At 42.1% G+C, this 14,917-nt stretch overlaps 1 protein-coding gene and 1 long non-coding RNA gene across 2 annotated transcripts; both read left to right on the top strand.

Annotated features, from left to right (window-relative positions):
• Positions 1–217: 217 nt before the first annotated feature.
• On the top strand, positions 218–11,322 carry mthfd1b (methylenetetrahydrofolate dehydrogenase (NADP+ dependent) 1b). The gene is made up of 28 exons (XM_035610881.2): positions 218–392; positions 2,400–2,484; positions 2,742–2,801; positions 2,951–3,004; positions 3,119–3,255; positions 3,416–3,516; positions 3,628–3,764; positions 4,221–4,332; positions 4,463–4,590; positions 4,861–4,958; positions 5,115–5,288; positions 5,522–5,658; positions 5,777–5,823; positions 5,924–6,031; positions 6,120–6,194; positions 6,285–6,387; positions 6,526–6,602; positions 6,834–6,974; positions 7,064–7,132; positions 7,324–7,435; positions 7,599–7,738; positions 8,101–8,142; positions 8,384–8,484; positions 9,037–9,214; positions 9,438–9,545; positions 9,704–9,856; positions 10,456–10,563; positions 10,670–11,322. The coding sequence occupies exons 1-27, from the start codon at positions 355–357 to the stop codon at positions 10,543–10,545; spliced, it is 2,805 nt and encodes a 934-aa protein (XP_035466774.1). The 5' UTR covers positions 218–354; the 3' UTR covers positions 10,546–10,563; positions 10,670–11,322.
• A 645-nt stretch (positions 11,323–11,967) lies between these two features.
• LOC118286453 lies at positions 11,968–14,747 on the top strand. Its single transcript, XR_004785397.2, has 3 exons — positions 11,968–12,978; positions 13,673–13,767; positions 14,633–14,747. It is a non-coding gene; the product is annotated as an uncharacterized LOC118286453 (long non-coding RNA).
• Positions 14,748–14,917: the final 170 nt, after the last annotated feature.

The raw sequence follows: 14,917 nt of genomic DNA, 5'->3' as shown, positions 1-14,917 counted from the left end.
CGTGACTGGAAACCAGAAATGCCATTGGCCGATAGCTTCCACTAGCGGTTACAAGAGATTTCCGATTGGCCCCTCGCGGTAGCCCCGCCCTCGTCCTCTGTCGTCACCCCCCCCTCCTGGGTTGAGGCGACGTTCTACGTCCGTGACGCTATTCCTGAATAACCAACACGCCGAATTTCCAGCGTCTGCGTCGGCCCCTTGGACGGAGCCTGCGCCACGAACGTCCCCTTCCGACGGGGCTTTTTTTTTTTTTGCGATAAACTGAAGTTTTGGGAAGTTCTGTCAGTACAGCGCGCAGCGAGTCGGCAGCATCACGCAGCATCACGCAGCACACAACTTCCAGGGAGAGAGAAGATGTCAGCTCAAGTCATAAGTGGGAAAGAAGTGTCAGCGTAAGTGCACGTTTTGTACCCGACGCGTTCACGGACGCACGGATATAGACGCGGCTGTACCGCAAACCTTGGCTAATCGCGCTGGCTAACTCTGCAGCTAACTAGCCACCTGCGTCAGTGTCACTGTAGTAGCTAAAGTTCCACGAGTCGCCGACGACTCGCGCGCTTCACGCGTGTATGTGTACATTTGTGTGTTGCTGTGCACATTTGACACGCTGCTGCTGATCTGTATGTCAAGTAGAGGATCTGGCTCCAGAAAGATTGCACGACGAGAGATTGAATTGGCTGCACATGCTGCTGCTGGCCACGTGGATGAAGTGTGCCAGCAAGTGTTGTTAAGGATATTTATAGAGAAGCGGCAGAGATACTTGTTTCCTGACAGTCATGTTGATCAGCCACGGATATGTGATTCTCAAACTTATGGTGTGGTTGTAAATCCATAAATTTGGGTTATTTGAAAACACTGGAATGAATGATTGCAAATGCTGCAGTGTTATTGTGTAAGAGGCAAGTGGGTGTGTGTGGTATGATCTTTGCTCTATCGATCCAGTGACCTCAGGTGCTGGCAATGATTATTATTATTATTGTGAAACCCTAGACGACAACTGTTCATTTGACTTTCTGTTTTTACATTATAATGAGCCAGTTGTATTTTCTTTTTTTAGATCATTCCAATTTTGAATGACTCACACAGCACAAATGTCATTTAGCTGCATGTGCTTGTCACAAGACGTGACAACAGCCCGCACCCTGTTGACTTCCCCTCACTGTTCCCATTAGTTGAATAATTGTGTGCATCACAAATGGTTCGTGCCCCCTCTCTCCACAGATCCGCCGTCTCTCCAGTTATATCTGAAGCTCGGCGAAAGCCGACATACAATCGATTGTGCCGAACAAGTGACCTTTGTAGACCGAGGCCTGTTCTCTCTTACAGGAAATGTAGCTTCATGCAAGTGTTTTCTTTTAAAGAAGCGGGGTTTGAAATAGGGGAAACACAGAGAAGAACTACTGTACTATGCCAGCTTGTATGAATGATCATAGGAATATGGCACCAGTTGATCAGTGACCAGGAATGTTTATGTTTTAACACCCGTCATTGAGATAAGGACTCTTATTGTGATACAATATGTTTTGGACTGGTTTTATGAAGTCTGGGAACAATCTGTTTCTTTTTCTTTTAATCCTTAGTTTCTATGTTCCCCATGGTAAATAAACATAAAGCAACATATTTAAAATTAAGACATCAAGATCTGTTTTGGATCAAAGTTATCACTGTGAGCCAACTATGACTATTTGTACAAAAAGTATAAAACCCCTAGTTACTGAAGGGTCACTGGGGCTAAAACTCTCTGAGATTATTTGAAAGGAAGTTCAAATTGGTGTCACTCCTTTTACATCATGCAGGCATGATCAGTCTCATTGTGACTTTCATCATCTCTGCCAATGAAGTTCATGTGATGCACAAAGGTACTCTGTCTCTCTCTCTCTATCTGTGTGTGTGTGTGTGTGTGTGTGTGTGTGTGTGTGTGTGTGTGTGTGTGTGTGTGTGTGTGTGTGTGTGTGTGTGTGTGTGTGTGTGTGTGTGTGTGTGTGTGTGTGTGTGTGTGTCTCAATCTAGATTTGATTTGTGCAATTGAACCACAATCAGTCTATGGTTAGAGATTTTTAGTCTGAATGATTTGTCGTGTGGACAGAAATACAGTCAGTGTTTGGCTTTGCTTCAACAGACAGGGACTTTAAGAGCTAAAGTCCAGGTAACTTTGTGTCACCACTGTCTCGCTTTGTCTTTAAATGGTTCAGTTTCTGTTGAGTGGAAGAGATAAAGTCACAATTCAGGTATTGGAAAGTTTCCCAGTCTCCAGAACACGAGTAAAGATAAAGCAAAGACAAAGATACCAAAGATATGACACGTCTCCTGAAGTGACTCTCTGATGTCCTGGTTTTCTTATGTCCCTTTTGGAATTCTGCATGGACAGTGGGTTTTATTCTGTTGTCATGTGTCCACAGGCAGGTGAGGGAGCGTCTGAAAAAGGATGTGGAGAAGATGAAGCTTCAGGATCCCAACTTTAGCCCTGGCTTAGTGGTGTTACAGGTACGTTCAAGATGGGAATATTCATGGGTCCAGTGTAAAAAAAATAAAATAATAAAAGATAAATAAATACATATGTGGCTAATTTTTCCACTTTTGTTTTCTCTTCCTTCACAATTGTGCTGTTGTGTGTAAAAGCATGGAAAATGTATGAGTGTATTCTATTAAACGCCGATTTTTTGCATACTTTGGACATGTTTATGCAAAAACTCTGTCCGGATGGCAGGAGGCCTTTCCGTTCATACCACATGTCTTTGCAGGTTGGAGACCGCGATGATTCAAATCTGTACATCAGCATGAAGTTGAAAGCAGCAGCAGAGGTAACAGCATTATTTTTCTTCTTTATTTTTTAAATAAATACATATTTAAAAGATTTACAAGTAATATTGAGCCTATCTGTTACTCAACTGTACATTGTAGAAATTAAGCCTAATTTAAGGCCTAAACTCTTTATTTTTTGCAACTGCAGATTGGAATAAATGCCACACATATGAGACTTCCCAAGACGGCAACAGAGGAGGAGGTGAGATTACAGCTAAACAAGCAGGCCCTGATTTTGATGTCATTGTTAATGAAGCTCCCAAATTCCATCATGTGTCTCAAGAGTGAAGAGAGTGTCTCTCCGTTTTTGCTGTAGGTTCTTCACAAAATCACAGAGGTGAACGAGAACTCGTCCGTCCACGGCCTCATCGTGCAGCTGCCCTTAGACTCGATCCACAAGATGGACACAGAGAAGGTCACCAACGCTGTGGCACCAGAGAAGGACGTAGATGGGTAAGGGCACACATGAAACTAAAGATCAGGGTGTTTACTCTGGTGTGTTTCCTCACTTTCTTTCTGTGAGTTTAAACGGCTGCTTTTAGATCTGTAGACAGTGATAACTTAGATTGTATTTAATGTGTTCATGTGTGTGTTTGTTTTGGTCCATTTGTAGGCTAACCTGCATAAATGCAGGGAAGCTGTCTCGCGGGGACCTGGGCGACTGTTTCATCCCCTGCACACCGAATGGCTGCATGGAGTTGATCAGACAAACTGGTAAACACAGACACACCTCAGAGGAAGTTGGTGCCCTTAAAATCATATTAAATGCAACAAAAGAGTTGGAACAAGGTCTGAATCGATGGACATGTTCACCTTTTTCTGCAGGCGTGTCCGTGGCTGGGAAGAAGGCCGTAGTGATTGGCCGCAGTAAGATTGTTGGTGCGCCGATGCATGACCTGCTGCTGTGGAGCCACGCCACTGTCACCACATGCCACTCAAAAACGGTTGATCTCGCTGGAGAGGTAAAAAATTAACACCCTTGCTGAATCAGTGGAAAAGAAGTCTCAGATATCATCATAATTCCCTCAAACGGTTGTCTCACACAAGCAGAGCATCAATTAGAATTAAAAGAGTATATCATTTAACCTCGGGCTGTCTAATTGGGGTACATTTCCAAGCAAACTGCTTTCTGCATTTCTCAGTAGTGATGGAGAGATGGTTTGCAGAAGGTGGCAAATTAAGAGTTTAATCTAATAATCTATTAAACTTATTTAAAAGCTCCATTCACAGTTGTTGATGACATACTTGCAATTACAAGTCTTTGCTGCCCCCAAGTGGTTCAAACAATAATATCACTTAATATCAGAGTGAGAAAATTGCTATATTGAGTTTTGTTCAACGTAATGTATATAAAGAACCAGTGTTACATGTGAGATTCCCACCACTTTGCATTCATTTGTGTTACTGTTCCTGTGCAGGTGGGGAAGGCAGACATCCTGGTCGTCGGCATTGGGAAAGCGGAGATGGTGAAGGGAGAGTGGATCAAGAAGGGAGCAGTGGTCATCGACTGTGGCATCAACCACATTCCAGGTTTGACTCTCTCCGAGGCCTTTCAGTCTACTTGAGTCGCAGCCCTCAGTTTCTTTTAAATTAAACAGTAGACGGCAGTGCGTGTTCATTGTGTTGCTTTTGTATTAAAGTTTATCTTCGTTTCTTTCAGATGAGACCAAACCCAGTGGGAAGCGGGTGGTTGGTGACGTCCACTACGCCTCAGCCAAGGAGCAGGCGGGATTCATCACTCCTGTGCCTGGTGGTGTAGGACCCATGACTGTGGCCATGCTGATGGCGGTAAGGTCCATTTAGAGAGTCAATCCTCTATTAAACTCTATGTAGCCGTTGATTAATGTTGAGTTTCCCTGAAATTTGTAGTGCTTTTTTATATATTGCAGTGTTTATCCAACCACCAGTGTTACTTACAAAACATGTTTTAAACTGCCTTTCATGTTTTTAATATATGAATCCATCCTTTTTATTGCAGCCAAATTATTTTTTTATTGTCATTCCCTTACATATTAATTTGTGAGATATAAGGTTAAAAAAGTGTGTGTCTGTGTGTAGAACACAGTGCAGGGTGCAAAGCGCTTCCTCGAGGGACATCAACCAGGGAAGTGGAACATTTCTCTCACCAAGCTCAACCTGCAAATGCCGGTTCCAAGGTTTGTGTCCTCTTTTTCCCGTTCTCTTGGTCATGTCTGTGGTTAATTGTCACTGACAGGTTTGTTACACCCAAATAACCCACATGTAACAGGAGAATGTGCTCTTTGTCTAGTCCTTTTTTTCCTTTAGCTCAGATTTTCTGTGTCTCCCAACAGTGACATTGTGATCTCTCGCTCCTGCGTGCCCAAGCCCATCGACGGTCTGGCGAAAGAGGTGGGCCTGCTCTCTGATGAGGTGGAACTGTTTGGCAAGACGAAGGCCAAGGTCCAGCTGAGTATCATCAAACGCCTGCAGGCCCAGTCAGACGGCAAATATGTGGTGGTCACTGGGTACGTTGTCAGCATTTTGTATGTACCTTACTGTACTGTTTGTTTTTTATCTGTGCTCTTCTGCGAGCTGGACAATAAAGAACTGAACGGCACTGAAGCGTTTGTGGGGAAAATGTCCAAATGCCCGTAATCAGTTTCTACACAATAATATACTGGCAATTAAAATAACTGTTTCTCAAAAATGCTTTTGCTATTGCTTTAAAGTTACACTTATTAATATTGTCCAACTGCAGCATTACACCCACCCCTCTGGGCGAGGGAAAGAGCACCACCACCATCGGCCTGGTGCAGGCCCTGGGAGCCCACATGAACCTCAACGTGTTTGCATGTGTGCGACAACCTTCCCAGGGACCCACCTTCGGCATCAAAGGTGAGCTCCAGAACAATGCACACTCGGTGAGAGGTTGCACTGGTCACAAGTTGCTGAGACGTACGTGTTAAAGTCTTGTACCGGTTCATGTATCTGTAATTTGGGGTTCTGTCTGCAGGTGGTGCTGCAGGAGGTGGATATTCTCAAGTCATTCCAATGGAGGAGGTACTGCACTGATGCTTGAAGTTGGAAACGATGCTATGATATGATTGCTTCAAGATACAAAGAAAACATTGAATTTAATCAACAAATATGTTCATTTTAGTTCAACCTTCATCTCACTGGTGACATCCACGCCATCACAGCTGCCAACAACTTGGTGGCCGCTGCCATTGATGCTCGAATCTTCCATGAGTCCACACAATCTGACAAGGTTCTTTCACTGTTTATTTCAGTCAGTTTTCCACATGAAGGTTTATAAGTTAATGAATGGATTGGAACGCTTGCCTTTGCCTTTGTAGGCTCTGTACAACCGCTTGGTCCCGCTCAGTGGAGGACAGAGGAAGTTCTCCCCCATCCAGATCAACAGACTGAAAGTAGGTGATCACAGTTTGGTCAAAATCTACAAGTGGCTTTGACTAAATTCACAGTCCATGTTAACTCTGACGTTTTCTGTATTTGTGTAGAGACTCGGCATAGAGAAGACTGACCCCTCCACTCTGACTGAGGAGGAGATCACCCGATTTGCCCGCCTGGACATTGACCCAAGCGCTGTCACCTGGCAGAGAGGTATGAACGTCCGACATGTCTCCTGGACCTAATCACTCAGGTGTTATGTACCTCAGTAGGTCTACTGGTGTACTGCTGGATTTGGCTGTATATATGCAGTTTATGTAAGATTCATGTGGTGTTTGTGCTCCACTTCAGTGTTGGATACCAATGATCGATTCCTGAGGAAGATCACTATCGGCCAGGCGCCAACTGAAAAGGGATACACGCGAGAGGTAAAACAGAAATGGTTTATCATTCAGTAAATTTTAAGTAATCCTACAAACAAACAAAAACAAACTTGATTATTAACTTTTGTGCCTCTTGTATTAGTACCAAAAAAGGCAAGTAGAAATGTAGTACATTTAGTACAGAATAGAAGTACAATGAAAATCACGTCAAGACAGTAGGCTTTATTGTTATTAATATGGTGCCATGTAAATATGTCGCCCTCATCTGTCCTCCAGGCCCAGTTCGACATCACAGTGGCTAGTGAGATCATGGCGGTGCTAGCCCTCACCAGCAGCCTGGTGGACATGCGTCAGCGTCTGGCCAAGATGGTCGTGGCCACCAGCCGCGGAGGCCAGCCCATCACCACAGAGGACCTGGTCAGTGCGCTGGCGTTTTCTTTCATGGCCTGAACTTATATATGTATAAGGCTCCTATAATACTTTTTTTTTTTTTTTTTACATTACAGGGAGTGAGTGGTGCTCTAACCGTGCTAATGAAAGATGCAATAAAGCCAAACCTGATGCAGACTTTGGAGGTGGGTGAAACACAACACAACATACAGATATACAAACCAAATTGTATTGCTTGATGGCATCTAGATGTTTTAGGAACATGTTTTTATGTTTCAGACTTTTGAGAGATTGTTCTAATAGTGAGAAACCTATATGTATGCCAGAGAGATGATGGGGCCCAGAGTTATGGGTTTTGTATCACATATATCCACAGGGAACCCCTGTGTTTGTCCATGCGGGCCCCTTTGCCAACATCGCCCATGGCAACTCCTCCATCCTGGCTGATAAAATAGCTTTGAAGCTGGTTGGACCTGAGGGCTTTGTAGGTAAGTGGAGCTGATATGGTACATGTGATTGTACAACTGATGGTTTAGCAGATATTGTATTGCAGTAAGATATTACTGCGTATTCCTCATAGCTGTGATTCTGTTACTGTGATTCTGTTACTGTTCTCTTCATCTCACAACCGCTGGCAACTGTTCCCAACAGTGACTGAGGCTGGTTTTGGTGCCGACATCGGCATGGAGAAGTTCTTCAACATCAAGTGCCGCTACTCGGGCCTGAGGCCACACGTGGTGGTGTTGGTGGCGACCGTCCGAGCCCTGAAGATGCACGGAGGAGGACCAACGGTGAGTTCGAAAGACATTTCTGCAACATTTCAATAAATAGCTGATTCATTCAGTGGCTTTATTTTGAAAATCCCCCGACACTTTCAAATTAGTGTATGATTTTTCTTGACATTCACACATTAAGAGTTTCCCCTGCGCAAAACATCTCACAGTTAACTGCTGGGAGTGTAATGAGATTTTCTGTTCAGTCGACTCCATTCATATTCTCACTTCTTCATCCACACAATCTTTAGCATCATAATCAATATGGGGGAGGGGGTAGTTGAGGAAAAAATAATGATGGTCAATGTCTTATAAAATTTGGTGTTTCAGTTGTTTGATTTATTAAATCAATTCAAACATTTGACATGTTTCTTGTTTAGGTCACTGCCGGGATGCCACTGCCAAAGGAATATGTGGAGGAGGTAATGCAAAGTGTGCTTTAAATTTGGATGTTAATGTTCTGTTGTAGATTCACGTTGTGTATTTATTAGTTTTTATGTACTGTCTGAACCACAGATGCACAAATGTCAAGCAAACATTTTATTTTTTAAAGCTTTTCTGTGTTTAAGCATACGGCAACGCATCTATGTAAAACCCTTATGTGGACTGTTATTAAAGACTGTCTCACAAGCTTATTTAAATGTGTGTGTGTGTCTCACATAGAACCTGGAGCTTCTGGAGAAGGGCTGCAGCAACATGAAGAAGCAGATCGAGAATGCACAGCACTTCGGTGTCCCTGTGGTGGTGGCTGTCAATGCTTTCAAGTAGGTGATGATGACATGGTAGAAGAAGGACTAAAAATGGTGTGTAAGGTCCCAATCACACTTACAGAACTTTTGTAAAAAAAAAAAAAAAAATTCTAAAAGCTTTTTATATTAGAAAAGGATGAAACGACTCAATGTGAACGTTGCCACTTGCACTGACAAATATCAATCAACTCATAAGTTTCCCTCATCATTACAGAAATTTTTTTTCAACTTTCAACTTATTGATGTTGAGGCAACTGTTTGCTACATGTGAGCAACAACACTTTTTATGTATTGAAATATGTCAATGCTGTCTTTATAGCCTGTTTGTGCTGCCCCCTATTGGAAGTGGTCAAAAAAATCATTATCAGGTTTTTAAAGCAGGTTCACGACATTGTGAATTTTATGTTTTGTTAATTTTTCATAACAAGGCACAATTTCGTGTCAATAAAGAGATTAGGTGATAAAATAGTCGTGCAGATGTGTTGTGTCGCTATTGAGATGTAGTGAAAATTCCTCTGTGTCTGTTAATCTCTCATGTCTTTGTTGTTGTGCTGACTGCTCCTGCAGGACAGACACTGTGACTGAGCTGGACTTGGTCTGCAGCGTAGCCAAAGCCGCCGGAGCGTTCGACGCTGTGCGATGCTCCCACTGGGCCGAGGGCGGAGCCGGGGCGGTGGCCCTGGGTCAGGCCGTCCAGAGGGCCTCCGAGGCCCCCAGCGACTTTAAGTTCCTTTATGATTTGGAGGTATGGGCTTTAACCTCGACTCCTGCAGTGCATCGTTTTAAAATGTAGTAAAAATGTTTACTACATATGATTACTCTTTGAAATTCATGTTACTACAAGGAATTTTCGTCCTTTATTTGGGCCCCCAAACACAAGTCGAGTATTGAAAATGGTATTGGTTAGCAGATATTTCAACTGAAGGACTGTGCTGACGGCCATATGTACATCTCTAATTCCACTTTAGCTCCCTATTGCTGATAAGATTCGAATCATTGCCCAGAAGATCTACGGTGCTGATGATATCGAGCTTCTCCCTGAGGCCCAACACAAGGTGGAGCTCTACACCAAACAGGTCAGTGACCCTCAGGGTGGATTCTTTTTGTCTGTCATGTCAGCGTGTTTGTTAAGCACTGCTGTCAATGTAAATCATCTGTCATTGCATGTAGAATTCTTTAGCATGACTTTGTTAAAGTTCCAATACATTTCTACGTGTCCTCATTTCCCCTCCAGGGTTTCGGCAATCTGCCAATCTGCATGGCAAAGACGCACTTGTCACTCTCTCATGAGGCAGACAAGAAGGGCGTGCCAACAGGGTTCATCGTGCCAATCAGAGACATCCGAGCCAGTGTGGGCGCTGGCTTCCTGTTCCCATTGGTTGGCACGGTATGCTCTCTTTCACATTGAGGAAACTGTACAGTAGCTTTCCAGATTTGGGTCTGGGAGACACTAGGGCGTGACTATTTACTACTCTGCACCTAGGCGTGACTATTTACTACTCTGCACCTACGCATCATCAAACAGCATGATAGCCTGCACCCAAACACAGGGCGCTCTTTGAAAGCAGCGAAAGCGGTATCTACGGAGTTTAATCAGTAAACACTTTGTGGATACACAGACACAGGGGGGTTAAGAGTGCTGCAAACAGCTCTGCAATGAAGCAACAACACAAAACAATAAATTGGGACCCTTTTGTGTTGTGTAATAAAAAGTTTCAATAAACTGTGGTGGGACAAATAGTGTAATATTTTGTATACAAACGCGCATGCAGGGTATGCAACACTCCTCCACTCCTTTAATTCTTAATTTAACCGCTGTCATAATGAAATCTCTTGAAAATCAGTCCGCTCTTTTTTTTAAAACTTGATGCAGCAGTAGGCGTGTGTTAAGTATAAGAATAAATGGCCAGATTTTGCACTGGATGATGTTTGAACTGAGAGTATCTGTCATTAAAACATCTTTCTCTGTCTGTGTCTAAATCCTAGATGCCCACGATCCCGGGTCTTCCCACCAGGCCTTGTTTCTATGACATTGACCTGGACCCTGAGACTGAGCAGGTCAACGGGCTCTTCTAAAAACAGGACCGTACGATGGTAAAGAGGCCAGTTTAAAACATGCAAGTGTAAAACTCATGCAGACGTTGGAGGGGGGTCACTGATAATTATTTATTTTTCCCTTTCTGTTTGCTTTCTTTCTCAGTGTACAGACATGGCCCAACACCCCAACTTCCCCCACTGACCCTTAATGATATGTACTTGACTATTAACTGGAGGAGCCTCTTGCTTATCTGCCGGTGCATTTTCTTTGTGTTTCACTGACATCTGTAAAAAATTGATTTGCTTAGCCCAGAGAGCTGCTGATGGCTAAATTTAAAAAAATATATAACAGAACTGTTCATTCCGCAGAGATTTCCGATCTGTGATTGACGTTTTGCAAGAGGGAAGTGTCCAATTGAAGTCTTTCAGTGACATTACTCTCTGCACAGAAACAAGCCCCACTTGTATTTTCACTCAAGATCTTCTAATAACTGAGTGGCAGATCTGAAGTCTGGTGTTAACACTCATAATGTGTGTTTTGTATGCACTACACCAGTGACATCTCAAGTCCACTGTCTTTAACAAGTCTGAACGTGAAAATGATGGCACCAAACCGCAGTATTTTATATTGTTTTTACATTTAATTTTGTGACTAATTCCTGTGCAGTGTCTCATGTTGCTTTGCCTTAATCTTACCACATATTTCCAATAGGCTACTGTCTTACCTGCTGTGAAAAATATACTGTCCTGATGCTGTAAAGCACTGATTTCCACCTTTCTGTCAGGAGAGATCCAATAAAGACTGCTTCATGTAAAGCCACTTGTCAGCAATATACATTTTTTTGCTGTTAATTCTTGTTCTTAGAATTTTGGAAATTTTGTTTATTATTCAACCACTTTTTTTCAACATTATTTCCTTTTTTCTCTCAGGCCATTGACATAATGAACTCAAATATTTTTAAATTTTTTTTTCCTGTATTGAAAGTTTGTACGTCACATTTTATGTTTATCCGTCTATTTGATATATTGCTGATCATTTTGAGGGTCATGGGGGAGCTGACATTGGACAAGAAGTGGGTTACACCTCGGACGGGGTGAGAGTGATCAGGAACTCTGTTCCTGCGACTTCTTCAAACAACTGAATGATAATTTTCTCGAGCAAAATATATTTTAATGTCACATTGATTAGGAAATTAGGATAAAGATGAATAATCATGATATTATTAAATTGAATGCTGTGTTTGTTTACAGGAACGAGTGCGATAGGCAAAGTTTTGCAGCACCTCAATCATTGTATCGCCATGGAAACCAGTGAGCCATGTTGCTGTTAGAGCTCTGCTGAATGAGCAGTAGCACATTTAAAGTAATGCCACACGCTGTGCCATGTGGTGGAATACGGGGAATCCGTGAACAGAGATTGTTGAAAGGTAAGGAGCAATTTTTCATTCATTTTATCTTCAGCTAAAATGAATTAACTGATGAACAATAAGAAACGGGCATATTTGTATGTGTCTTTAGATTTGATTTGTTCCTATGTGTTTTTTAAATACTTATTGACAACTGTTTTTAAAAATGTAATTTACTGACGTGTTGTATGTACTGAGATAAATATTTATGAATAATTGAGATAAACAACGAATAGTTTGCCAGGGGAACAAACCTACAAACCTACACCTACAAAGCTTTTTTTTTTAATATTTCAGGTAAACTAATATATAAAGTAAATGCATTAATGTCCACAGGTTAACATTTATAGACCACGGGTTGTCTTCGATGAACCATGTCACTCACGGAAGCTCAAACTGGGCATATGAAAAGTGGAAGCAGGAGCTCTTGAAGAGAGGGGAGCAATTGAAAGCAACACATTGGAACTCTTTAATCCACTCATTGTTCATCAAAAGCACAAACCTCAGGGCCACTAGATTCTCTGCAGCCAAAAGTATTTTGAAGGCAGAACCATAAAAAGCCTGCATCTCTCTTCCGGCAGCACATTGGAGAAACTATAGACAATGTCAAACGGGAGATGAGTCCTGGCTAATGAACATGCTGATGAGACCTTGATGGCCCAGAGCACATAGACAGAAAGCTAGGTGAAATGTTGTCGCTGAGATGCCGACAGTGAGTATATATGTGAGTAATATGAGATTGGAGATCAGAGATAAGAATACACACTATGAAGTGATCCCGACGATCCCACACTTTTCAGAGTCAGGATTATGGCCAAAAAATTTGGCCAATTAACTGCGTTAGAGCATCCAGCCGAAAGGGGCAAGATAAGACTTTACACAAGAATCAGGAGTGAGTCATTCTAATTCACTGCAATGCTGCTGCAGAGAAATAGCAAAGGCCCAGTGGGAAACAGAATCCCACCAGGCATTGTGATGGATGATGTTTCTCTTTTGGAGAATTTACTCCTAGATACGTCTGACGGCAGTTTCCATGGTACACTGAGCAACAAGGAAAGAGAGAAAGGTATTGTATTTGTGGATACACACGGCTTAACTGGAAATGTATTGGGTAATAGAACTGATTATTTTACGAAGATGTTATTCACAAAGTGTTTATGAAGTCCCTTACATTGATCTCATATTTGACAACATGTCACCACAGAAGTTGCGCTGTTCATTAGAATGTAACACCCGTCCCGTTTGTATTGAGGACGGCAGCAAAGGAAAGGCCTTGGTGTAATTAAAATCAAAACACCTTTTGCCAATGGGAGGATGAAGGATATTTAAATCACTAGCATCCGCTCTGCAGGAACACAGGTGGATTAGTTTTTTGTTTTTTTTAAATATGTACATTATACGCACAGAAATTATGAAATGAAGGCATTTCATTGAGTAAACAACAATAATAACATTAGTAATCATATCCTTGTAGCCATTCATGTTTCTGTCATTGTTTATTATATATTAAGTACCACACTTTGTTTGTTGTAGCCACCTAGGACATTAATTCAGTTCACTGTAAATATTTTACCTCCACAATGGAAACTATGATGTAACCCTTTCCAAACAAGTAGCCCTCTTCAGTCAGTCCTAATAAACTCATCATTTTGTTCTATTGCTGTTTCACAAAGAAAAATCTCGTTGATTTTTAATGAATGATAAAAACTACTTTACATTGTCCTGCTGTGAATGTTTTTCCCCACTTTGTCTCTGTGCAGAACTCAACTCATGATAAAGGATTTGGCGCGAACAAGTGGACATAATGTGAAATGGCTGCTTCTGTCAGCTTTAAAATCAAACCCGTGTAGTGAAGGTAAGTCAAGTCATTCACCAATCAATCAATCAATCACTTGACTCTTCATCATCAAGTCAAAATGATCCTGAATTATCATTTCAATGCCAATAAGCCAGTGTTGGCATGTTCACATTTCAAACTAAGACGGTGAACATGGTAAACATCAATATGCTGACGTGGTCACTGTGAGCGTGTTGGCTTGCTGGCCTTATCATTTACTGACAGCGACACCGCAGACTGGTTATGACTGTAGACAGTTCTTTTAATTGATTGTCAAGCCCCTGTAAATGACCCCTTAATGACCCTAAAGACGAGCCCCTCAACTGCAGTTGCACTTCATAAAACCTCAAGGTGGAACGGTTGAAACCTCAGGGGTATTAACAGGTTGGGGGACGTGTCAACGAGGCTTCTTACATTAATGCTTATAAATAACTCAAATGCTCACATAGCTTCCAAACTCCGTGTAAAGAGCTTTGGATCATAAGCAGGATTGATCTGTGTAGAATGTGAACCGTGTGGATTTTTTGGGGGGTGTGTTAAAAAAATGCTGCAGCTCAGACTGGGACGTTTCCAGGGAGGAAACTGCAGAGCACCGACTTCACTGCTGCCCGTGGCATTTGTCCGCCTGTTTGCTGCATGTCATTAGCTCTCACACTGGGCTCTGGCAGATGCAGCCTGCCGTGCATGAAGATTTGTGGGAAATGCAGCAGGCAGTATCCCCCCCCTCACCCCCTGCAGTCTTTAGGAAGCTTCTTTAGTGCTCTTAACAAGTAGTCTGGAGCTCGTAGGGGACGCAGCTGTTAGTCTCATTTGTGATGTTTGGATTTATATAGTAGTCATCAGAAAGGGAGTTATTATCTTGTTGTTTTTCATGTGTTTGCAGGGTTACGGTAAAACTACAAAAGGGATTCCCACCAAACGTGGTGGAGGGATGGGGCCTTGTCCAATTGAAACCCATTCAATTTTGGTGTGGATGTGGATTAAGGGGAGGATCCAGGATTTATAAATATATATATATATATATATATATATATATATATATATATATGTATACTTTCTTTAGGGAAGTAAAAATATAGTTTATACGATGTTAAATGTAGCTTTTAAAAAATGATAGAGAAAAAGTATAAGAAATATATTTATTGACTTTTTTTTAGTAAAGAAGGAA

This window comes from Scophthalmus maximus, chromosome 15 (genome assembly GCF_022379125.1).
Source record: "Scophthalmus maximus strain ysfricsl-2021 chromosome 15, ASM2237912v1, whole genome shotgun sequence".
Taxonomy (NCBI): Eukaryota; Metazoa; Chordata; class Actinopteri; order Pleuronectiformes; family Scophthalmidae; genus Scophthalmus; species Scophthalmus maximus.
This window is presented reverse-complemented; position numbering and strand designations above follow the sequence as displayed.

Bases quoted from the DNA above. Each gene is read 5' to 3' on its own strand.
- mthfd1b (XM_035610881.2), top strand. From the start codon at position 355: ATGTCAGCTCAAGTCATAAGTGGGAAAGAAGTGTCAGC. The intron at 5,289-5,521 runs GTACGTTGTCAG...GTCCAACTGCAG, and splicing joins AAATATGTGGTGGTCACTGG to CATTACACCCACCCCTCTGG. The intron at 6,603-6,833 runs GTAAAACAGAAA...TCTGTCCTCCAG, and splicing joins AAAAGGGATACACGCGAGAG to GCCCAGTTCGACATCACAGT.